At 42.9% G+C, this 25,721-nt stretch overlaps 1 protein-coding gene across 1 annotated transcript; it reads left to right on the top strand.

Moving 5' to 3' along the window:
- Positions 1 to 5,675: 5,675 nt before the first annotated feature.
- LOC115132636 (PAN2-PAN3 deadenylation complex catalytic subunit PAN2-like) lies at positions 5,676 to 25,439 on the top strand. Its single transcript, XM_029665365.2, is given in 18 exon segments — positions 5,676 to 6,557; positions 7,191 to 7,357; positions 8,262 to 8,382; positions 8,522 to 8,599; positions 8,725 to 8,995; positions 9,097 to 9,442; positions 10,227 to 10,323; positions 10,422 to 10,544; positions 10,708 to 10,827; positions 10,972 to 11,100; positions 11,375 to 11,574; positions 12,314 to 12,404; positions 18,209 to 18,299; positions 18,581 to 18,738; positions 23,620 to 23,763; positions 23,942 to 24,121; positions 24,412 to 24,505; positions 24,649 to 25,439. Coding segments are annotated over 18 exon segments (2,904 nt in total). The 5' UTR covers positions 5,676 to 6,275; the 3' UTR covers positions 24,861 to 25,439.
- The last annotated feature ends 282 nt before the right edge of the window (positions 25,440 to 25,721 follow it).

Genomic DNA, 25,721 nt, shown 5'->3' with positions numbered 1-25,721 from the left:
AGGTGAATTTTAGACTATAGAGTTAATGGTGTCCATGGCCACAGAACGAATCAGTTGGACGGGCCTTTGATTTCCATAGGGGGGCACGCTTTTTCACGGGACCTCCTATGTGTGCACGCACTTGCGCGTTCACAATTCGTTTATTGGATGTAGTAGTAAAGACTAAATAACATAGGCAGCTCGTGAGTTTCTACCGATCTGCGTGCCAGTTATGATTATTTTTTTATGTGCATTTTCTTCGAACAGTTCAATTTAAACAATAACGTTTTCCTTTCTCAAAATCATTGTCACGTGTTTAATCATAGTAAAATGATCAAAACTAAAAGTTCAAATTAAACTATGCCCAGAGCACTGTCATATGGACACATTGATACACTGTGATCCATTGGCGGCTAAATAAATGAGAGCATATAACTCAGAGATGCAGGAGGCTTCCATCATCAACTAATTAAACTACATAGGCTTACAACGGACAAATAAAACAGTCAAACATATCCCGAAGACAATTCCAGTTCTTTCAATCACATGAATCTATGTACTCTGCCTGTCTGCCCCCCTTTCTATATGTCATATGACTTGAGCTTTTGCTAGTGAAGTGCAACACTGTATCAAAATCATCACTTGTTATGGCCGGACGCTGTCGCTAGCGAACTTGCAACAATTAGCCTACTCCGGCCCTCAGTTTTCCGTGCCAGTGAGCACTGGACAGAAAGCAATGACGTTTCCACAAGATAAATGGGATCATCAGATCATTATATTTTGCTCCTTCACACGGCTTGGTGATTATCGAGGCCGGGTGCGTTGGATTTTTTTTTCCCACACTCCAAATCGTAGGCTTCCCAAACACACTGGTGATTTGAAACAATCCACACCAATACACTTTTAAAGAAGCTAATGATCCACTGTGGCTAAATCATGCTCCCTGATAAAGTATTTTGAATTATTTTATTTAGACAAGAGTAATTCTATAATTTTGGCGAAACATCCATTTACAGTGAACTGTGCATCCGCCAACTTTCCTTTCCAATTCGCAAAAGGCAGAAACCAGAAATCTTTATATAATGACGAGATGCTTATGCCTCCGCCCTAACAATGGGAATCTTTGTTAGGTCTGCATATTATTCCAATAGAAACGCATTGGGCTTACACTGGACAGAATTTGTCGAGAGTGAGCCCTCTCTCGCTTCGCCTCTTCCTCTGCTGAAACTATTTCACTGGCGAAAGCATCCGAGAGAGCGAAACAGCGCCCTCTATATGTAGCCCATGTATCTCATGCTGTCTGGCCAGAAATAGTATGACATGCCATACTATTTTGATCCAGACAACATCAGATACATGGTCTATACTTACCGAGACAGAGGGGGGCTGTTTCGCTCGCTCGGATGCTTAAACTGAGATTGATCCGTCATTCTGTTGGTGCGCGTCTCGGTCAAATAAATTACACTTATTTCAATATTTTATTTGGACGGGCAATTGAGGTACGGTAGAGCGTGGCAGGCCCCTTAAGCCCCGCTCACAATTCCGGTCTTGCATGGCCATACGGTGATAAAGAGTAAAGAGTATGTTTGCAAGGCATTGGACTATTTTCCAATGACAAATGATCAAATGTTGTCTATTTATTATTGACGTTAGTGTAGTCAATGTGTTCGAATGACAATAATAACAGTGCAAAATACACATACCCTATTCAATTTGTAGAGTTTGGTAATTTTATAGAAAATAAGTCTTTAAGCTAAAAGTCTTAATTAGCCTAATTGACTCAAACCCACGCCTATTCAAATCAAAAATTAAATTTGATTGGTCACATATACATGGTTAGCAGTTGTTAATGCAAGTGTAGTGAAATGCTTATGCTTCTAGTTCCAACAGTGCAGTAACATCTAACAAATAATCTAACAATTCCCAAATTCCAAGAACACAGGATGAGATGTTACTATCCTTTGTGCAATCACTTCCAAGAGTTCATGAACAGTGAGCCTGGTGAAATTTGGGGAGCGCATTGTCAGTAAGTGTACCTTTGGTTCCTAGGGTGTTTCGGCCTCACACTATACACCCTCCCCAAAGGTGGCCAGCGACAGGGTGATCATTCCTACGCTTGCGTCCCATTCCCAATTAGTCATAGGAGTTGCCTTGTTGTTGATAGCCAACATCCCATGGGACTATGCATGGCAGGGGCATCCTCCTCCCTGAGTCAAGCATTGTTGACCGCATACCTCCTGGCCCTCTCACTTCGGGGCCCAGCTGGGGTCTTTCCTCTTCATCCAGAGCCACTAACTGCTGCCTTCTGCCGCCTCCGATACAGCTTTGATTGCCGAACGCTGGCACTGGCCCTTAATTCCCAGGTCTCTAAGCAGTCTGGTTGTAGATGTTGCCACAAAACCTCTGCAGCCCACCTCCACTGGTCGGACTTCTGTGTTCCAGCCATGATGCCGTGCTTCGGCAGCTAGATCGGCATAGCGCAACAACTACCTAATACACACAAATCTAACAAGTAATCTAACAATTTCCCAACAACTACCTAATACACACAAATCTAAAGGGGTGAATGAGAATATGTACATATAAGTATATGGATGAGCGATGGCCGAGCGGCATAGGCAAGGTGCAGTAGACGGTATAAAATACAGTATATACATGTGATATGAGTAATGTAAGATATGTAAACATTATTAAAGGGGCATTATTTAAAGTGGCATTGTTTAAAGTGACTAGTGATCCATTTATTAAAGTGTCCAGTGATTGAGTTTCAATACAGTATATAGATGTGATATGTGTAATGTAAGATATGTAAACATTATTAAAGTGGCATTATTTAGAGTGGCATTGTTTAAAGTGACTAGTGTCCAGTGATTGGGTCTCAATGTAGGCAGCAGCCTTTCTGAGTTAGTGATTGCTGTTTAGCAGTCTGGTAGCCTTGAGATAGAAGATGTTTCTCAATCTGTCTGTCCCAGCTTTGATGCACCTGTACTGACCTCGCCTTCTGGATGATAGCGGTGTGAACAGGCAGTGGCTAGGGTGGTTGTTGTCCTTGATAATCTTTTTTGGCATTCCTGTGACATCGGGTGCTGTAGGTGTCATGGAGGGCAGGTAGTTTGCCCCTGGTGATGCGTTGTGCAGGCCGCACCACCCCTGGAGAGCCTTGTGGTTGAGGGCGGTGCAGTTGCCGTACCAGGCTGTGATACAGCCCAACAGGATGCTCTCGATTCTGCATCTGTAATAGTTTGTCAGGGTTTTGGATGACAATCCAAATTTCTTCAGCCTCCTGAGGTTGAAGAGGCGCTGTTGCGCCTTCTTCGCCACACTGTCTGTGTGGGTGGACCAATTCAGTTTGTCCGCAAACTTGATGATTGAGTTGGAGGCGTGCATGGCCACGCAGTCGTGGGTGAACAGGGAGTACAGGAGAGGGCTCAGAACGCACCCTTGTGGGGCCCCAGTGTTGAGGATCAGCAGGGTGGAGATGTTGTTACCTACCCTCACCACCTGAGGGCGGCCCGTCAGGAAGTCCAATACCCAGTTGCACAGGGCGGGGTCGAGACCCAGGGTCTCGAGCTTGATGACGAGTTTGAAGGGTACTATGGTGTTAAATGCTGAGCTGTAGTCGACGAACAGCATTCTCACATAGGTATTCGTCTTGTCCAGATGGGTTAGGGCAGTATGCAGTGTGGTTGCAATTGCGTCGTCTGTGGACCTATTTGGGCGGTAAGCAAATTGGAGTGGGTCTAGGGTGTCAGGTAGGGTGAAGGTGATATGGTCCTTGACTAGTCTCTCAAAGCACTTCATGATGACGGAAGTGAGTGCTACGGGGCGGTAGTCGTTTAGCTCAGTTACCTTAGATTTCTTGGGAACAGGGACAATGGTGGCCCTCTTGAAGCATGTGGGAACAGCAGACTGGGATAAGGATTGATTGAATATGTCCGTAAACACACCAGCCAGCTGGTCTGCGCATGCTCTGAGGACGAGGCTGGGGATGCCGTCTGGGCCTGTAGCCTTGCGAGGGTTAACACGTTTAAATGTTTTACTCACGTCGGCTGCAGTGAAGTAGAAAAAAGTTATTTAGTCTGTCTGGGAGCAAGACATCCTGGTCCGCGACAGGGCTGGTTTTCTTTTTGTAATCTGTGATTGACTGTAGACCCTGCCACATACCGCTTGTGTCTGAGCCGTTGAATTGCGACTCTACTTTGTCTCTATACTGACACGTAGCTTGTTTGATTGCCTTGCTGAGGGAATAGCTACACTGTTTGTATTCGGTCATGTTTCCGGCCACCTTGCCCTGGTTAAAAGCAGTGGTTCAGGCTTTCAGTTTCACGCAAATGCTGCCATCAATCCATGGTTTCTGGTTTGGGAACGTTTTAATCGTTGCTATGGGTACGACATCTGGAACGCCGTTTGGGTTCTTGCATGTGAAAAAATATACACGTCAAATAACACTATTCGATACGTTAAGTAAGCTTTTAGTTTGACACGTCAAATAACAGAGTTTAATTGCTAAATGTTGTTTTGGACCGTAACTTCTGGGGTAGCTAGCTAGCTTTAGCTTGGTACCTAGCTAGCACCAATACAACCAGCCTGAAAACAATGAAATGGGGTATCACTCTACTCGGTGACACCTACAGAACACAACTGTGAAGAGTTTATGCAAATATTAGCGTTGTAGCTCTTATAGCGGGACTGTGACTGTGTGAAATAATCTCCCCAGTCAGCCTATTATCTGTATTGAAATTCATATTGCACTGTACAGCTTTACCTAAGGATTGGATATTTTTTCCAAATGTCCTCCTCAGAGTTATCAGACTCCACAACATTTACGCAGTATTGTTTTTCTTTTTCTTTTTTTATATATAGTTTTTGAATTTACCCCTTTTTCTCCCCAATTACGTGGTATCCAAATATTAGTAGCTACTATCTTGTCTCATCGCTACAACTCCCGTACGGGCTCGGGAGAGACCAATGTTGAAAGTCATGTGTCCTCCGATACACAACCCAACCAAGCCGCACTGCTTCTTAACACAGCGCGCATCCAACCCGAAAGCCAGCCGCACCAATGTGTCGGAGGAAACACCGTGCACCTGGCAACCCTGGGTAGCGTGCACTGCGCCCGGCCCGCCACAGGAGTCGCTGGTGCGCGATGAGACAAGGATATCCCTACCGGCCAAACCCTCCCTAACAAATAACACAAAGAGTAATGGCATTATTATTTTAGACACATGTTTTTATTTCATAAGGAAAGAGAAGGGAAGGAAATGTAGATGATCAATTAATTAAACTCATGAATATACATGATCAAAACAAAAAAATATTTTAAAAAATTGGTTGAACATTAAACTCCCAAAACACGAACACTTGCCATCAGGCCTGTATAACAATACAATATATTCTGATTCCCACTCAGATTTAAAATACACATTTTACCAGGTCTAGATTTGGCCTAGGCATAAGCCATATGCTTGACAACAAAAATTATAATAAAACATTCAATTTTGTAAGCTTACTGCCCTAGCAAAGAGGTGAGAGAGTTAATTAATTTACTTTTAATTTTAAAAAATGAACACCAGGCAACTATCATTTTACCGTCAATGTACCGGCATATGTATTCTGCAACGTTTTTAACATTGAGGGTTGGTTCTGAACTTTGTCGTTTCGTGAATGTTACACTATTTGCTCCGGAAGTACTTGTTTGTTATGATGAATGAAATAATCATGGCTCTAGTGAAGTCTCCATAACACAATTATCACTTGAGATTGATAAGCTATTTGGGGCACAGTGTACATATATACATTTGGTAAACGATTGATTTATTAATTTCCATTGATTTTGAGAATGGGATTCTTAGGAGTTGTATCCAAGTTGTAGCGCTGTAGCTCGCAACTAACGGTTACTAGCTAGTTAGCTAGCCAACAGTTGCTTGAAAGTCGCACTTGCTGGGCCGATACAGCTAGCTAGCTAGCCTATGTCCATTGCATTTGAATATAATGAACACTGTACTATTACAATCCAGTGCTAGCAATATGGTTACCTAGCTCACGAATCCAGCAGACCAACAACAATATCCCTGACGACCTACCTATTATGCTTAGTGAGTGTAGGTATACCGACAGGCATGCTGACAGGGCCAGTTTAGCTGTAACACCAAGAGGCCATTGGTGTTGTTATAACAATGCTATCAAAGATAATTCATAACCTATAGCTAACTGGCTCATACAGTTAGTATATAAGCCAAGATGCAAGCCCATTCGAACAACATGCACCCATTTTATTTTTTAGGTCAGCTATACTCATGATGAACTTTGACGGTCTGGACCCAGGGATGGGTGAATACGCACCTGCCCTCCATGGGAGTCTAGAGCCAGGTATGGAGCCCTCAATGGACCCACAGCTCAATCCTGTCTTGTTGCAAGGTGTGGAGCTCAATCCAGATGGTTTTACCGTGGCCGTACCCGAATCTGTGCACATGATGGAAGGGATGTTCTCAGAACTCTACAGTGCATGCAGAAGTGGTCCTGTCACAGCAACTCACTTTGACCTGCAATAGGAGCTGCTCTGGATGGGGAACCACAGGGTAAGAGAAAAATATTATGCCAGAATATAGGTTCTAATTATCAAAGTAAGAACTCGACGGACACTATGAAAGCTTAAACCATGTTTATTCTTCCCAAAGGATCGAACAGCTGAACCGACAAAAGACATATTCACACAAGCACTGATATTTAACCCTTTCTCCTATGCTGAGTCTCCTACATATCTGAACAGCCAATGCATCTCTGTTGCTAAGCAGAACCTTAGTGATACCTGTTCTTCCCCACTTCATCTGACCTGACCTCTGCCCCAAAGTGCTCAATCCTCTTATCAGTGCTGCCACAAGTGATCATTTTCCCTGCACTCAGCACATTCCAAACTTAATTGCACCCACCATATACCTTCCTCCTACAGATAACCATTAACTTCTGGTATAAACCCTCTCTATACCATAGCACTCAATATTTCAATAGCATACCTGATAATTAACCCTATTTGAAGTTTTAGGAGTCAGAACCCAGAATCCATCAACTGGTACTTGGAACATGAAGTGCGTCCACAAATGTTTTTGTACACTTTGGTTTCAGCTGCCACTTTTGTGTACATTTGCAATATGGGCTATTCAGCAACATTTTTCTAACATACAGAATTGTTTCCCCACTCTGTTTTTCCATAGGGGCATGGAATGTCCTTTGGTCCCACAATGGGTCGCTACTCTTCTTTCCAGGCGCACTCAACTGATGATATTCGTCAGATTCAGAGCATGGAGACAGGTGTTCTGTTTCTCTCTAAGAGTAATCTCAAGTGCCAAACTCGTGGAGGCCTTGTCTTGTTCGACTACCTGTGAGTTGATTTCAAATGATAATTCACATTATTGTGGTTCTTACTGATTTATTTATCTTTTTATTTAAGCTTTATTTAACTAGGCTAGTCAGTTAAGAACAAATTCTTATTTACAATGTTGGCCTACCAGAAGGCAAAAGGCTTCCTGCGGGACAGGGGCTGGGATAAAATAAAATAAATAAAAAATAGGACAAATCACACATCGCGACAAGACACAACACTTCATAAAGAGAGACCTAAGACAACAACATAGCATGGCAGCAACACATGAAAACACAGCATGGTAGCAACACAATGGCAGCATCACAACATCAGGGCGGAAGGTAGCCTGGTGATTAGAGTGTTGGACTAGTAACCGAAAGGTTGCAAGATCGAATCCCCGAGCTGACAAGGTAAAAAAATATGTCATTCTGCCCCTGAACAAGGCACTGTTAACCCACTGTTCCTAGGATGTCAAAAATAATTTGTTCTTAACTGACTTGCCTAGTTAAATAAAGGTAAAAAAGTATATATTAAAAAAAATTGGTAGCAGCACAAAACATGGTACAAACATTATTGTGCACAGACAACAGCACAAAGGGCAAGAAGGTAGAGACAACAATACATCACGCAAAGCCGCCACAACTGTCAGTAAGGGTGTCCACGATTGAGTCTTTGAATGAAGAGATGGAGATAAAATGGTCCAGTTTGAGTGTTTTTTTTAGTTGGGGAACATTTATTTGAAATGTTTTATGCAAACCATACACCCATGTTAACTTAGGTTCAAAGGTGAGTGCCGAAAGGATGCTTGCAAAAATCAACATTTAGTTGAAACATGTTATAGTTTCAAATCAGTTTGGATGTGCATCTTGAATACTGTACAGTATAATGGTATTGTCTTAATGAATTCATGTGTGTATTTTAGAATGGAGGAGGGAGCTGACATGCATAGTCTGCTTATGACAGAAAACAACGCAATGCTCATGGGTGGACTACAGAATGATGTGCTTGAATTTGACCTTAATACTGTGCAGCAGACACAAAAGGTATTGCATGACACCAGCATGTGAAAATATAGGCCTAACTCTAAGGATGCAATACATTTTTGGCCCATAGGCTCTCAAAAATAAGTGATTCAATAGGTAAATAATTGTACATATTGTGATCTTTCCTTCCTATGCCTAGTTTACGGTCGAGGCTCCAGGGGTAGCTATCATGCGGCAGTCCAATCGTTTCTTCTTCTGTGGGAACACATCTGGGAAGGTAAGGACAACAAGAGAGGCCCAAGGCCACTCATGTTTCTCGGTGTTTGGAAGATGTTACTAGTTTTTGTTTTACATCCTTAACCATTAGTATATATCTCACCTTCTTGCCTTCCACACAAACAGGTGTCGCTTTGTGACCTGCGCACCTTCAAGCTAGAACATGAGTTTGATGCCTTCTCCAGTAGCCTGTCAGGCTTTGATGTCCATGGCAACCTCTTGGCTGCGTGTGGGTTCTCCAGTCGAGGAATGAACGAACTAGCGTGTGACCGCTTCCTCATGGTGTTTGACCTGAGCATGATGCGCGCTGTGACACCACTCCAGGTGCACGTGGACCCCCTCTTCTTGCGCTTCATCCCAACGTACACGTCACGCCTGGCCATCATCTCACAGACAGGTATTGATCAAATGGAGAATGTGTTTGTTGTGCAGCCTGCTAGCGGTATTTATCAGAGAATGCAGAAAATAAGACAGACTTTCTTTTCCCTCCATCCCCAGGACAGTGTCAATTCTGTGAACCCACTGGGCTAGCCAACCTGGCTGATGTCTTCCATGTCAACACCTTTGGCCAGTTACTCATGAGCTTCGATGTGTCCTCCAGCAAGCAGGCTTTGGTCTTTGGGGACTCTGGAGGAGGTGTGCACCTTTGGTCAGACGCCGCAGAGGTCTCCTACAACGGTTATTCACGGGAGACTGAATTTGCTCTGCCCTGTCTGGTGGACTCCTTGCCTCAGCTGGACTGGATCCATGACCTGTTGCCCTTGTCCCTCATCCCCATGCCCTTTACCAGCTCAGAGCCACTACTGTCAGACTGGGTCACCACACAGGCCACTCCCAGCCCTAGGTAAGTAACACATTGTTTTCAGACAAGTTGTGATCACCTTTTGGGGACTTTGATCTGCTAAATAGGCTATGTGGTGAATTCACTGCTTCTTGAGGTGGGGTAACACCAACCTCTCTTCAAAATGTCCCTTCACAAGGAGGGCTTTTGATAGATATCTTGTGCCCAAAGGATGACTAAGTTAAAACCTGTTGAGGCTAGGGGGCAGCATTTTCACTTTTGAATGAAAGGCTTGCCCAGAGTAAACGGCCTCCTACTCTTTTCCAGATGGGAATATATGCATACTGTTATTACTGGTGGATAGAAAACACTCTGAAGTTTCTAAAACTGTTTGAATTATGTCTGTGAGTATAACAGAACTCATATGGCAGACCAAAACCTGAGAAGAAATCCAAACAGGAAGTGAGAACTAAATTTAGAAAACAGTGCCATTGGATGTCCACCTTAGATATGGATGAGAATGCACTTCCTAGGGCTTCCACAAGATGTCACCGTCTTTAGATTCTGGTTGTATGATTCTACTATAAAGGTGGGGCTCATAATAGCTCTTTGAGTGGGTGGTCTGGCAGAAAGCCTCGGTTTCATTACGCGCGGTCACGAGAGAGTGTTCTTGCGTTCCTATGCTTTTCTTCAGACAATGCAATTCTCCGGTTGGAACCTTATTGCTGATTAATGTTTAAAACATCCTAAATATGGATTTCATACATCATTTGACTTGTTTCGGGAACCCCCCCCCCCTAGCCTCAACAGTAAGTATCCAAATATTTCTCACCTTTTTTCTCTCCAGACAAGCACCCCCAGTGGACCCAGAGATCCTGCATACAATGAAGACTGTCGGGTTCATTGGTTACGCCCCCAATCCTCACACCCGTCCCCGGAACCAGGTATGTCAATCATCCACAAATTCTGTGTCTCAGAAAGAGTTGGGTTCTGAACTATGCTTGGCTTGTATAAACATCCCCTCCTATTTGCTGTATTTCAGGTTCCTTACAAGATCAAGGAGGTGGAGCTGGACTTTGACAACTACAATCAGGGGGTTCCTGAGTCTCATATTGGTCGAGATGAAGAACCACACCTCTACATGGTGCCCAAAAAATACAGGAAGGTGTGTCCCTTACTTATTACATTGTTATCTACTTGTAAATGTGAAATATGTGGTTCAACAGTATGGATGTGTTATGAGCACAATGTGGTTCATTGTGGTTTTGAGATTAGCTTGTTGTGTCAATGATGAGAGCTTAAATCTTTGATTGTTTTGTGCCCATCAGGTCACCATTAAATACTCCAAACTTGGGCTGGAATACTTTGACTTCAAACATTATAACAGGACCCTGTTTGCTGGCCTGGAACCTCACATTCCCAATGCTTACTGTCACTGCACGATCCAGGTGAGAATCTGAAATGTGTGGCGTTCATTTATATAGTGTAAATATACGTTTGATTTATCCATGTTTATTCGTATATTATTTCATTATTTGTTCCCATTTACAAATAACGGTGAGTATTTTCCCCCTGTGTGTCTGATTTGTTAGGTGTTGTATTTCCTGGAGCCAATCCACTGCCTGGTCCAGAACCACCTGTGTCAGAAGGAGTTCTGTCTGGCGTGTGAGCTGGGCTTCCTCTTCCACATGCTAGACCTGTCACGAGGAGACCCCTGTCAGGTAGTCACCAATAGCCATGACACATCTCACTCTGTCCTATGGCCTATCTTTCTATCCCTACAAAATAACATACTCTTTGCATGATAGAGCACTGTAGTAGTGTGCTTATGTAACAGAGTTGTAATAAAGACAGTTTGATGGAGTTGTAATAGAGTGGTAATAGAGCACTGTAATAATGTGTATGTATGCACTGAACTGACTGACCACAATTAAACTGTCCTGCTGCCTACTCCCATTGCCATTCACTTATTGCAACCACTGTCCCCTCTCACAGGCTAGTAATTTCCTCAGAGCTTTTCAAACTATCCCGGAGGCGTCTGCCCTGGGTCTGATCCTGGCTGACTCTGATGAGCAGACGGGGAAGGCCAGGTTGGGCCGTCTCATCCAGAGCTGGAACCGCTTCATCCTCACCCAGCTCCACCAGGAGACCCAGGAGCAGGAGGGGCCACAGGCCTACCGAGGAGCCAGCAGCAGGTGACACTGATCATTTGCACACATTTTTACTGCACCTTTTAACTTTTGTTTTAACATTTTTATGCCCAAGCAATCAAAAAACGAACAGATATTCTTTAAAATGATTTGCATTTATTGCACTATCAATGATAGGAATTAAATCAGCTTGTGGATAACTAAATATTTCTTTAGTGTATACTAGAGCATCTGGTGTGTTTAGTGATGACTTTGGCTTCATTATTTGTCTCTTAATTTTTGTATTTTTTACCCTTTTTTCTCCCCAATTTCATGATATCCAATTGGTATATTACAGTCTTGTCACATTGCTGCAACTCCCGTACAGACTCGGGAGAGGCGAAGGTCGAGAGCCGTGCGTCCTCTGAAACACAACCAAGCCAAGCCGCACTGCTTCTTGACACAATGCCCGCTTAACTCGGAAGCCAGCCGCACCAATGTGTCAGAGGAAACAACGTACACCTGGCAACTGTGTCAGCGTGCATTGCTCCCGGCCAAGCCACAGGAGTCGCTAATGTGGGATGGAACAAGAACATCCCTGCCGGCCAAACCCTCCCCTAACCCAGACGACGCTGGGCCAATTGTGCGCCGCTTCATGGATCTCCCGGTCGTGGCTGGCTGCGACAGAGCCTGGACTAGAACCAGGATCTCTAGTGGCACAGCTAGCACTACGATGTAGTGCCTTAGATAACTGCACCACTCTGGAGGCCCGCTTTGTCTCCTTTTGATGCTTTATTTGTTACAGTGTTCTGGGCTCCTCAGGAGAGTCTGTGATTGGAAGGCAGTTTGGGGGTGAGGTTGAGTACAGCAGCCTGTGTCGCTGTGGAAAGGAGACAGTACCTACCGGCCAAACCCTCCCTAACCCTCCCTAAAAATATTCCACTTCATTTGGAACGGCAAGCCAGACAAAAATTTAAACAGGCCTATTTATATAATGAATACAGTGCATTTGGAAAGTATTCAGACCCCTTGACTTTGTTACAGCCTTATTCTAAAATGTATTCAAAAAATAAATCCTCATCAATCTACACACAATACCCCATAATGACAAAGTGAAAACAGGTTTTTAGAAAAACAGAAATGCCATATTTACATAAGTATTCAGAACCTTTGCTATGAGACTCAAAATTGAGCTCAGCTGCATCCTGTTTCCATTGATCGTCCTTGAGATGTTTCTACAACTTGATTAGAGTACAGCTTTGGGAAATGCAATGGATTGGACATGATTTGGAAAGGCACACACCTGTCTATATAAGGTCCCACAGTTGACAAAGCAACAACCAAGCCATGAGGTCGACGGAATTGCCCGTAGAGCACCGAGACAGGATTTTGTCAAAGCACAGATCTGGTGAAGGGTATGAAAACATTTCTGCCGCATTGAAGGTCCCCAACAACAGTGGTCTCCATCATTCTTAAATGGAAGAAGTTTGGAACCACCAAGACTCTTCCTAAAGCTGGCTGTCCAGCCAAACTGGGAAATTGGGGGAGAATGGCCTTGGTCAAGGAGTTGACCAAGAACCTGGTGGTCACTCTGACAGAGCTGTGGAGATGAGAGAACCTTCCAGAAGGACAACCATCTATGCAGCACTCCACCAATCAGGCCTATATGGTAGAGTGGCCAGACGGAAGCCACTCCTCATTAAAAGGCACATGACAGCCCGCTTGAAGTTTGCCAAAAGGCATCTAAAGACTTTCAGACCATGAGAAACAAGATTCTCTGGTCTGATGAAACCAAGATTGAACTCTTTGGCCTGAATACCAAGTGTCACATCTGGAGGAAATCTAGCACCATCTCTACAGTGAAGCATGGTGTTGGCAGCATCATGCTGTGGGGATGTTTTTCAGAGGCAGTGACTGGGACATTAGTCAGGATCGAGGGAAAGATTAACGGAGAAAGGTACATAGAGATCCTTGATAAAAACCTGCTCCAGAGTGCTCAGGACCTCAGACTGGGGCGAAGGTTCACCTTCCAAGAGGACAACGACCCTAAGAACATAGCCAAGACAACGCAGGAGTGGTTTCGGTAAAAGTCTATGGGTGGCCCAGCCAAATCCCGGGCTTGAAATCGATCTAACATTTCTGGACCTGAAAATAGCTGTGCAGTGACACTCCCCATCCAACCTGACAGAGCTTGAGAGAATCTGCAGAGAAGAATCAATCAATCCAATGTATTTATATAGCCCTTCGTACATCAGCTAATATCTCAAAGTGCTGTACAGAAACCCAGCCTAAAACCCCCAAAATCAAGCAATGCAGGTGTAGAAGCACGGTGGCTAGGAAAAACTCCCTAGAAAGGCCAAAACCTAGGAAGAAACCTAGAGAGGAACCAGGCTATGAGGGGTGGCCAGTCCTCTTCTGGCTGTGCCAGGTGGAGGTTATAACAGAACATGGCCAAGATGTTCAAATGTTCATAGATGACCAGCAGGGTCAAATAATAATAATCACAATGGTTGTCGAGGGTGCAACAGATCAGCACCTCAGTAGTAAATGTCAGTTGGCTTTTCATAGCCGATCATTCAGAGTATTTCTACCACTCCTGCTGTCTCTAGAGAGTTGAAAACAGCTGGTCTGGGACAGGTAGCACGTCCGGTGAACAGGTCAGAGTTTCATAGCCGCAGGCAGAACAGTTGAAACTGGAGCAGCAGCACAGCCAGGTGGACTGGGTACAGCAAGGAGTCATCAGGCCAGGTTGTTCTGAGGCATGGTCCTAGGGCTTAGATCCTCAGAGAGAGAGAGAGAGAGAAAAGAAAGAAAGAAAGAAAGAAAGAAAGAAAGAAAGAAAGAAAGAAAGAAAGAAAGAAAGAAAGAAAGAAAAAGAGAGCGCATTAGAGGGAGCATACTTCAAATCCCAGAGGACACCGGATAAGACAGACTGACCCTAGCCCCCCGACACATAAACTACTGCAGCATAAATACTTGAGGCTGAGACAGGAGGGGTCGGGAGACACTGTGGCCCCGTCCGACGATACCTCCGGACAGGGCCAACCAGGCAGGATATAACCCGAATGGGAAAAACTCCCCAAATTCAGATGTGCCAAGCTTGTAGCATCATAACCAAGGAGACTTGAGGCTGTAATCGCTGCCAAAAGTTGCTTCAACAAAGTACTGAGTTACGGGTCTGAATACTTATGTAAGTGAGATATCAAAAAATTATATACATTTGCAAAAATATCTAAAAACCTGTTTTTGCTTCGTCATGATTGGGTATTGTGTATAGATAGATGAGTAAAAAAAACAATTTAATCCAACTTTACTTAAATCTGATATCTCACCCCGAGTTCAAGAATTGCTTTTTTTCCTTCATTCAGATTTGAAAATGAAATCATCTCCAAAATATCATTATTTTTAAATCAAGCTATAGAAAGCTGGTTGCAATTTCAGTTTAATCTCAAATATACTAATTGATAAAAAAAACATTTTTGGAAAAAGTGTTTAAAAATTGTATAATCAGGGGCCTCCCGAGTGGCGCACAATTGGTCCAGCGTCGTCCAGGTTAGGGGAGGGTTTGGCTCAACGCGCTCTAGCGATTCCTTGTGGCAGGCCAGGCCCCTGCATGATGACTTCGGTCATCAGTTGAACGGTGTTTCCTCCGACACATTGTTGTGGCTGGCTTCCGGGTTAAGCGTGTGGGTGTTAAGAAGCGTGGCTTGGCGGGTCATGTTTCGGAGAACGCATGACTCGACCTTCGCCTCTCCCAAGTCCTTTGGGTAGTTGCACTGATGAGACAAGATTGTAATTGGATCGCAATTGGATATCACAAAATTGTGGAGAAAAAGGGGGTAAAATTACACACACACAAAAAATATATAATCTTTGTAAATGATATCCTAAATAGGACTTGTGGAGTTATGTCACACATGCAGTTAACAAAAATATATGGAAATGTCTGCGCTATGCAAAATTGCAAACAACTGATCGTAGCATTACTGCAAAAATGGTGTAGGTAAGTGAAAAGGGGAGAAGGTAAGGAACTTGACAGTTGGCCCTGCATTTAAGACCAAAATTGGCAAAAGAAAATTTCATTTAAGGACCAAAAAATTGACAGCTGCGCCATACAGGTTGCAAAATAGTTGGGAGGAGATTTTTTACGTACCGATTCCATGGCACATGGTTCATGAACTGATACACAAAACGACGCCGGATTCAAAATTCTTGCAACCAATAGATACACAGTGGGGCAAAAAAGTATTTAGTCAGCTACCAATTGTGCAAGTTCTCCCGCTTAAAAAGATTATGACAGACAAAATGAGGGGAAAAAACCCGGAAAATCACATTGTAGGATTTTTAATGAATTTATTTGCAAATGATGGTGGAAAATAAGTATTTGGTCAATAACAAAAGTTTATCTCAATACTTTGTTATATACCCTTTGTTGGCAATGACAGAGATCAAACGTTTTCTGTAAGTCTTCACAAGGTTTTCACACACTGTTGTTGGTATTTTGGCCCATTCCTCCATGCAGATTTCCTCTAGAGTAGTGATGTTTTGGGGCTGTTTGCTGGGCAACACGGACTTTCAACTCCCTCCAAAGATTTTCTATGGAGTTGAGATCTGGAGACTGGCTAGGCCACTCCAGGACCTTGAAATGCTTCTTACGAAGCCACTCCTTCGTTGCCCGGGCGGTGTGTTTGGGATCATTGTCATACTGAAAGAACCAGCCACGTTTAATCTTCAATGCCCTTGCTGATGGAAGGAGGTTTTCACTCAAAATCTCACGATACATGGCCCCATTCATTCTTTCCTTTACACGGATCAGTTATCCTGGTCCCTTTGCAGAAAAACAGCCCCAAAGCATGATGTTTCCACCCCCATGCTTCACAGTAGGTATAGTGTTCTTTGGATGCAACTCAGCATTCTTTGTCCTCCAAACACGACGAGTTGAGTTTTTACCAAAAAGTTCTATTTTGGTTTCATCTGACCATATGACATTCTCCCAATCTTCTTCTGGATCATCCAAATGCTCTCTAGCAAACTTCACACGGGCCTGGACATGTACTGGCTTAAGCAGGGGGACACGTCTGGCACTGCAGGATTTGAGTCCCTGGCGGCGTAGTGTGTTACTGATGGTAGGCTTTGTTACTTTGGTCCCAGCTCTCTGCAGGTCATTCACTAGGTCCCCCCGTGTGGTTCTGGGATTTTTGCTCACCGTTCTTGTGATCATTTTGACCCCACGGGGTGAGATCTTGCGTGGAGCCCCAGATCGAGGGAGATTATCAGTGGTCTTGTATGTCTTCCATTTCCTAATAATTGCTCCCACAGTTGATTTCTTCAAACCAAGCTGCTTACCTATTGCAGATTCAGTCTTCCCAGCCTGGTGCAGGTCTACAATTTTGTTTCTGGTGTCCTTTGACAGCTCTTTGGTCTTGGCCATAGTGGAGTTTGGAGTGTGACTGTTTGAGGTTGTGGACAGATGTCTTTTGTACTGATAACAAGTTCAAACAGGTGTCATTAATACAGGTAACGAGTGGAGGACAGAGGAGCCTCTTAAAGAAGTTACAGGTCTGTGAGAGCCAGAAATCTTGCTTGTTTGTAGGTGACCAAATACTTATTTTCCACCATACTTTGCAAATAAATTAATAAAAAATCCTACAATGTGATTTTCTGGATTTGTTTTCCTCATTTCGTCTGTCATAGTTGAAGTGTACCTATGATGAAAATTACAGGCCTCTCATCTTTTTAAGTGGGAGAACTTGCACAATTGGTGGCTGACTAAATACTTTTTTGCCCCACTGTATATATAGACTAATTATTTATATATATATATATATATATATATATATGGGGGATACGACCATTCCAGCTCTGCAGATTTTGCTGCGAAGAGACAGAATCATTAGATCACTTGTTTTGGTACTGCCCATATGTAGCTTGCTTTAAGGTTGCAGGTTCAGGAATGGCTGAAAAATTGCAACATTTACTTGGAGTTAACTCTGCAATTAGCACTGCTGGGTGATCTTAAAAGTCATAGTCAATCGATCAATAATATAATAATACTCTTAGTAAAGGTGTTTCTTTAATTTATAATCTGTAGAAACTATGAGAATAGAAAGGTTCAGAACTTTTGAAACAGCACAGTGGAAAAATATATGGCAGCTAGAAATCAAAACTGGATAGTCTACAGTGATAAGATGTGAGGGGTTGAAGTTTGGCTGAAGGCTGGGACTAAAAACAAACAATAGTTAACTAATGTAAAATATACTGTCCATGAAATGTATGTAGTATGTAAAAGCTGGAAGTGGAAGCATAAGTATTGTTGTCCATTAGTTTACTAGGGTTAGGGGAAAATAATAAAGAAGGAAATATATTTCAAAAATATATATTGGGAATGGAAATTATGCAGACAATTACATTGATAAAAGCCACAATCTATCTGCATTAAAATAAAAAAGGAGAATGAAAGGCTAAAAGTTCTATTTGAAAACCGTATTTAACTAACTTATTTTTGTTTATATTGCGGTGTAAGGGGGTAACACATCAGCAGTGGCATCTATTCAATGACTTCCTGATTGAGCCAAATGACAAGATAATCTTTGGTTACTCACTGAATCAACACATCAAATATCTTATCAATAAATGAGCACTTATCAATTCCTCAAATATAACAATGTGTTTGCATTTTGTTTTTGTTCATGTGTCTCAGGCTGAAGCAGCACAGTTTGATGTGAACTGGAAGCTTCCGGCCATCCTGTATTACGCCAAGAGAAACTACCACTCCAAATACGACCTACGCAGTAAGCCATCATTGTCTGTTACAGTTTCTTCATTTATCTGATCAGGGTCAACATGACCGTGGATTGCCATACATTTTACATACAGGATTTCATTTAAATCATATAAAATAAATAAGGTAATTTCAGCAGTAGATATTTCCTTTAGTGCATGCCACTCCACAACATAACCTTGACATCCTCTGTGAAAATGAGGGATGGTTGTGGTACTGTGTATGACTGCACTCATTACCTGTTTAAGAACATACCCACCCCGACACTTGATGCCTGTCTGTCTTCCCCAGTTAAGAACCCCATCGAGGCCAGTGTGCTGTTGACAGAGGCATCGCTGGCGCGGAAGCAGAGGAAGAGCCACGCCACGTTCATCCCCCTCATAGTCAGTGAGATGCCCCGGGTCGGGGACCTCGTGGGACTGGACGCTGAGTTTGTCACCCTCAACCAGGTCAGTCTGGCAGGTGTGATTGCTAGATTTAAAGTATACAGTGCATTCGGAAAGTATTCAGGCCCCTTGACTTTTCCCACATTTAGTTATGTTACAGCCTTATTCTAAAACAGATTAAATAGTTTTTTTTAGGGATGCACGATATATTGGTGAGCATATCGGAATCGGATGATTTTAGCTAAAAATGCCAACATCAAAGCTGATGTGCATATAATAATGTAAGTAGATGACATAACGACGCCACGAAAAATACAGCGCTACACAGAACAAAAGCAGAAAAATACTAAGCGTACACTTCCAACAACTAAACAAGTTCAAGTCCAGCAGTCATTTGAAACAGTAAGACAATTTCAGCGTGACAACTCAAAGGTGAAATCCATTAACTCCAAGATAATGGAATTTATTACCCTTGACAATCAACCATCTTCTGTTGTGGACGATGTTGGCTTTCGCCGACTGGTCGAGCCTCGGTACACACTTTTTTTCAGATGTTGCCCTACCGGAGTTACAGTATTGTTGAAACGTACATCTATGAGCTGCGTGTTATGGGTGTCACTGCTATTAGCTTCACGACTGACATTTGGACCAGCGATGTCAGCCCCATGAGCATGCTGAGTCTGACAGCACAGTGGGTTGATAAGGATTTCCTACTGAGGAAAGCCGTATTGCATGCTCATGAATGTGCTGGTTCTCATACCACTGCTGCCATTTCAATGGCATTTGAGAACATGTTTAAAACTTGGAAACATGAATACACTAGTTAGCGCCATTTGAACAACTGATTCGAGAAATAAGCTCATCAGCTGCGTCTGCAGCAGACGTGATACCCACTGTCATGGCATTGAAACGCCTGCTCAACAAAACTGCCAACACACCGTGGGGTTAAAATTTGAGGCTGTGAACAAGCGATTCGGTGGCATTCTCTCTGAGCCTCTTTACTGTGTTGCCACCATGCCCAATGCTAGGTAAAAGGACTGTTACTTCGTTGCAGACAAGAAACAGGGTTTCCTTGAAAAATTACATACACAGCTGGACAAGATGGAAACGGACACAGTGATAGTGCGTACCGAGGAAGAGGCATCATTTACATTTAAGTCATTTAGCAGACGCTCTTATCCAGAGCGACTTACAAATTGGTGCTTTCACCTTATGACATCCAGTGGAACAGCCACTTTACAATAGTGCATCTAGGTCTTTTAAGGGGGGGTGAGAAGGATTACTTTATCCTATCCTAGGTATTCCTTAAAGAGGTGGGGTTTCAGGTGTCTCCGGAAGGCGGTGATTGACTCCGCTGTCCTGGCGTCGTGAGGGAGTTTGTTCCACCATTGGGGGGCCAGAGCAGCGAACAGTTTTGACTGGGCTGAGCGGGAACTGTACTTCCTCAGTGGTAGGGAGGCGAGCAGGCCAGAGGTGGATGAACGCAGTGCCCTTGTTTGGGTGTAGGGCCTGATCAGAGCCTGGAGGTACTGAGGTGCCGTTCCCCTCACAGCTCCGTAGGCAAGCACCATGGTCTTGCATCACAGACAGACAGAGCTGAAACTTCACTGCTTGACATGTATGATGAAATCCTGGTTGAGAATGAAACAACTGAACAAATGAACAACGAAACAGCACAGCAAGTAAGTGAAAGAAATAGGTTTTGATGATGTTTTACTGGTAATGGGGACATAAGTAAATACCAACAAAATAACTTTTTGACAAAATAACTTTTCAATGTTATTGTGGTGTGTGTAACCTTTTATTTAACAAGGCAAGTCAGTTAAGAACAAATTCTTATTTACAATGACGGCCTACCCAGGCCAAACCCGGACGACGCTGGGCCAATTGTGTCACGGCCGGATGTGATACAGCCTGGATTTGAACCAGAGACTGTGGTGATGCCTTTTGCACTGAGATGCAGTGCCTTAGACCGCTGCGTCCATGTGTGTGTGTTAACTATTTAACTGTACTATAATGCTTAAAAGGATGAAAAAAATGTAAATATCAGTTATCGTTATTGTTTTTTTGGCAAGGAAAATATTAGATGTCAGTATCGGCCAAAAATGTAATATCGGTGCATCCCTCGTTTTTTTCCCCCCTCATCAATCTACACACAATACCCCATAATGACAAATCAAAAAAAGGTTTGTAGAATTTTCTGCAAATGTATTAAAAATAAAAAACTGCAACATCAAATGTACATAAGTATTCAGACCCTTTACTCAGTACTTTGTTGAAGCACCTTTGGCAGTGATTACAGACTCGAGATTTCTTGGGTATGATGCTACAAGCTTGGCACAACTGTAGTTGGGGAGTCTCTCCCATTTTTCTCTGCAGATCCTTTCAAGATCGGTCAGGTTCTGACTGAGCTCAATTGTCATGAAACGCATATACAGTGATGACTTTTTTGTCTCTTTTATACAAACTTTGAGAAATAACAAGGAGCGCCCATAATGTGTTTTGTGTGGGGAAGTGCTTAGTAATGAGTATCTGAAAACGAACAAATTAATAAAACGACACATCCTGACCAAACATCCAGGCAAAACATGACGGTAAACCCAGGGAGTTATTTCAGAACAGGGCAGAATGCTTCAGGACACAGTGCTTCGAAAGTGGAAAAGTAAGTCAACTAACAAGGCATTGTTGTCATTAACGTTAGCCCAAGCAAGCTAACTAGCTACTGATAGTGCATCCCTAAGAAACAGTACAGATGAAGATGGAAAATTTAGGCCTACTGTACATTTTACTGTAGAAATTATTGTTGAAAACAAGTTTAGGTTGGAACTGTTGCTGTTACAAGTAATAATTTTTATTCTGAACTGGAATAAACTGATTGAAGCAAGATGCTTTTTGAGACTAACACAGTTCTGGGTTGCTCATCTTCAGCAGGAAGCGGTCTCCTGCCTGACTGAGAAAGCAGTAGATGTTCAGATCCACTTTGGCACCACATACCTATGCAAGTCAGGGTTCTCAAGTACAGAAACAGTGTCAATGCTGAGCATCACCTCAGTGTTGCACTGTCAAAAACTGATCCCAGATTAGACCTGCTTGTTGAAAACCTTAACCAGCCACACACCTCTCATTAGTAGTGTGTGTGTGTGTGTGTTCTGGTCTACATCTGTGTGATGTGATCAATCAGTTTATTCCAGTTCAAAATAAAAAATATGCATTTTAACAGCAACAGTTCCAACCTAGACTTTCTATCAACAATAATTTATACAGTAAGATGTACAGTGAGATGTACAGTAGGCCTGGTTATTTTTATCTGTACTGTTACTTAGGGATGCACAAGCAAAAAGCCTGTGTGTGTTCTGTTAGACATCTGTGTGATGTGATCAATTTATTGTATTTTAACAGCAACAGTTCCAACCTAGACAGGTATGTAAGAGTGTTTTTAATGGGAAAAATAAATATTAGATTTATGGGTGTTTCATTATTATTTGTTTTTGTCTATATCCCTTTTTTTTAGGCATAAGGGCAATGAAATGTACCGATATTTACGCATAGTTGCATATTTTCCTAAGCTTGGGTCCCAGGAAAACAGAATTTCTCATTTGGGTCCCAGGCTGAAAAAGTTTAAGAACCCCTGCTCAAGGATATTCAGAGACTTGTCCTGGAGCCACTCCTGCATTGTCTTGGCTGTGTGCTTAGAGTTCTTGTCCTGTTGGAATGTGAACCTTCGACCCAGTCTGAGGTCCTAAGTGCTCTGGAGCAGGTTTTCATCAAGCATCTCTCTGTACTTTCCTCCGTTCATCTTTCCCTCGATCCTGACTAGTCTCCCATTCCCTGCAGCTGAAAAACATCCCCACAGCCTGATGCTGCCACCATCATGCTTCAGTGTAGCGATGGTGCCAGGTTTCCTCCAGACGTGACGCTTGGCATTCAGGCCAAAGAGTTCAATCTTGGTTTCATCAGACCAGAGAATCTTGTTTCTCATGGTCCTTTAGATGCCTTTTGGCAAACTCCAAGCGGGCTGTCATGTGCCTTTTACTGAGGAGGGGCTTCCATCTAGACACTCTACCATATAGGCCTGATTGGTGGGAGGGCTGCAGAGATGGTTGTTCTCTCATCTCCACAAAGGAACTCTAGAGCTCTGTCAGAATGACCATCGGGTTCTTGGTCACCTCCCTGACCAAGGCCCTTCTCCACCGATTGCTCAGTTTGGCCAGGCGGACAGCTCTAGGAAGAGTCTTGGTGGTTGCAGACTTCTTCCATTTAAGAAACTTTGAGGCCACTGTGTTCTTGGGGACCTTCAATGCTGCAGAATTTTTTTAGTACCCTTCCCCAGATCTGTGCCTCGAAAACAATCCTGTCTTGGAGCTCTACGAACAATTCCTTTGACCTCATGGCTTGGTTTTTGCTCTGCCATGCACTGTTAACTGTGGGACCTTATATAGACATGTTTTTGCCTTTCCAAATCATGTCGAATCAATTGACTGTACCACAGGTAGCAAAGGTCTGGATAATTATGAAAATAAGGTATTTCTGTAAAAAATATATATATATATTTGCAAAAATGTATAAAACCCTGTTTTCGCTTTGTCATTATGGGGTATTGTCTGTAGATACATTAGGAATTGATTTAATACGTTTTAGAATAAGGTTGTGACGTAACAATGTGGAAAATGTCAAGGGGTCTGAATATTTTCAGAATGCACTGTAAGTCAGAGTATGCTAGGTCAACAATGTATCTGGGTAGAAGGTTCCTTTAGGTACAGATCCGGGATCAGTTTTTCCTGCCCAGATCCTAACCTTAACCATTTAACAGGTGTATAATAGGGGCAGCTTCACCCTAGCAACATAGCAATGAGGATAATAATTAACTGTGATTCATCAAGGAGCTCTGCTTGGAGATCCACTGTTTAAATTCCCCCTTATGGACCGCATACTGTCTATATATAGGAGGAGGCAGAGCTAGGCAGCGACGGCACCAAGTCCACCATTAAGCCAAGTCAGATGTCTGTGGCACGGACCACCTGCGTGCGTGGTCAGGGTCCCAACGAGGGAGTACCGTTCATCGATGACTACATCTCTACTCAGGAGCAGGTAATGCAGCCCCTCTCGCCCTGGCAATAATAATGACTACTTTAACAGGATGGATGGATGTCCAGATAATTATTGCTATGCAGTAAAATCTGATGTGACAGCTTCCTAACAAAGCGACCTAGTTTTAACTAATCTTAGTTTTTAAAGTTTATTCTTCCTCGCTGTTTTGCTGGTGCAGGTGGTGGACTATCTGACCCAGTACTCAGGCATCAAACCAGGGGACCTGGATGCTAAGATTTCCTCTAAGCACTTGACCACTCTGAAGTCAACATACCTGAAGCTGCGCTTCCTCATTGACACCGGAGTATGCTTTGTAGGCCATGGTTTACAGAAGGACTTCCGGGTTATAAATTTGCTGGTAAATTTGTATACTTAATTTACCTGATTTTTAAATTGAACCAATTTTATCTGTGTTTCTATACCCCTGGCCGCAGTTTTAGTAAAGATTATGGGCTGGTTTCCCGGAGACAGATCAAGCCTAGTCCTGGACTAAAAGCATGCTCAATGGGGAATCTGCTGGCTGTTTAGCCTAGGACTAGTCTTTATATGTATCCAGGACACCAGCCCTATAGGTTAGCTAGATTAACAGTAGACAGGGTAATTTCAATGGAGGGAGTGTGGGAGCTCATTTTGATATACCTTGCTCAGGTGCTGAAGGATCAGGTAGTTGATACCGTCTACCTGTTCCATATGCCTCGTAAGAGGATGATCTCTCTGCGCTTCCTCGCCTGGTACTTTCTGGGTAAGAGCTTATACTCCTTCACCACTGTTTTGGTCATATAGAAATTACTACTTTAGTCTGCCATTTTCCAAATTCATCCATGTAACAACCAAATTGTGTGAATGGCAAACTTCTACTTCCTTCTCCGGACCTTAACATCCAAGGTGAGACCCATGACAGTATTGAGGACGCACGGACTGCCCTTGCTCTGTACAGGAAGTACCTGGAACTGAGTTGTGGAGGAGGGAACGACGAAGTCCGCAAAGTTCTGAAGGGACTCTATGAGAAAGGCCACAAGCTAGACTGGAAAGTCCCTGACTGTGACATAGGAGATGGTCAAGGTAGCCCAAAAAGTATGAAACTGGCATTGCATTAGAGGGTGTAATGTTGGTGGGATCTGGATATTATTGGGGGTAACTTTATTTTTATTAGCAGTATACGGGATCTATCAATCTTCGTTGATTGAATGTAGTCCCCTCAGTACAGTCTTCCCCTCAGTGAAGGGTCTGTGAAGAGTGCCTGAAGACATTCCTGCCAAACTGATTTAATCCTGGTGTTTAATCATTTCAATCAGCCTTTTATTTATTGTTAAAACCAGTACTCACAAGGTATTGACTCCCATAAAGTATGAAACTGGACAGGTTATCAACAAGAGCAGAATGCTGAAAGAGGTTGTGTCAGTGTCCCAACTTTCCACATAATCTTGCTTGCCTGTACAGTACTGATCTGATCTGACTCTGCCATTTACATTATTTGAAAAAGGACTGAACAGTTTTGATCTTCTCCAAAACAGAAGTCAAAACCATTTCTACTTTCATTTAGTATTTTTCTTTAGGTTTGTAAAGAGTGTTTGTCATTATGCTGTACATTATGCTGCTTACATGGGCAAATAATGTTAACATTTTGATAAACTTTTTATAGTGATGTTTTTTTTAAATAAAAGCTTAATATAGTACACTGAATTGTATATTCATATTTCTATTTTCTTCCTAATTCACATTTTATGATAAAGTGGGAGATAGACATTTAGCTTAAAAGCTAGAATCCTCAGTTGCTACATACACTTATACATTAATGATATATACGCATTGATTATTGAGGAATATAACTTTATTTATTTATTTCACCTTTATTTAACCAGGTAGGCAAGTTGAGAACAAGTTCTCATTTACAATTGCGACCTGGCCAAGATAAAGCAAAGCAGTTCGACACATACAACAACACAGGGTTACACATG

Source organism: Oncorhynchus nerka, linkage group LG7, assembly GCF_034236695.1.
Source record: "Oncorhynchus nerka isolate Pitt River linkage group LG7, Oner_Uvic_2.0, whole genome shotgun sequence".
Classification (NCBI taxonomy): domain Eukaryota; kingdom Metazoa; phylum Chordata; class Actinopteri; order Salmoniformes; family Salmonidae; genus Oncorhynchus; species Oncorhynchus nerka.
Note: the sequence above shows the minus strand (reverse complement) of the source record. Positions and strands in the feature narration are given on the sequence as shown.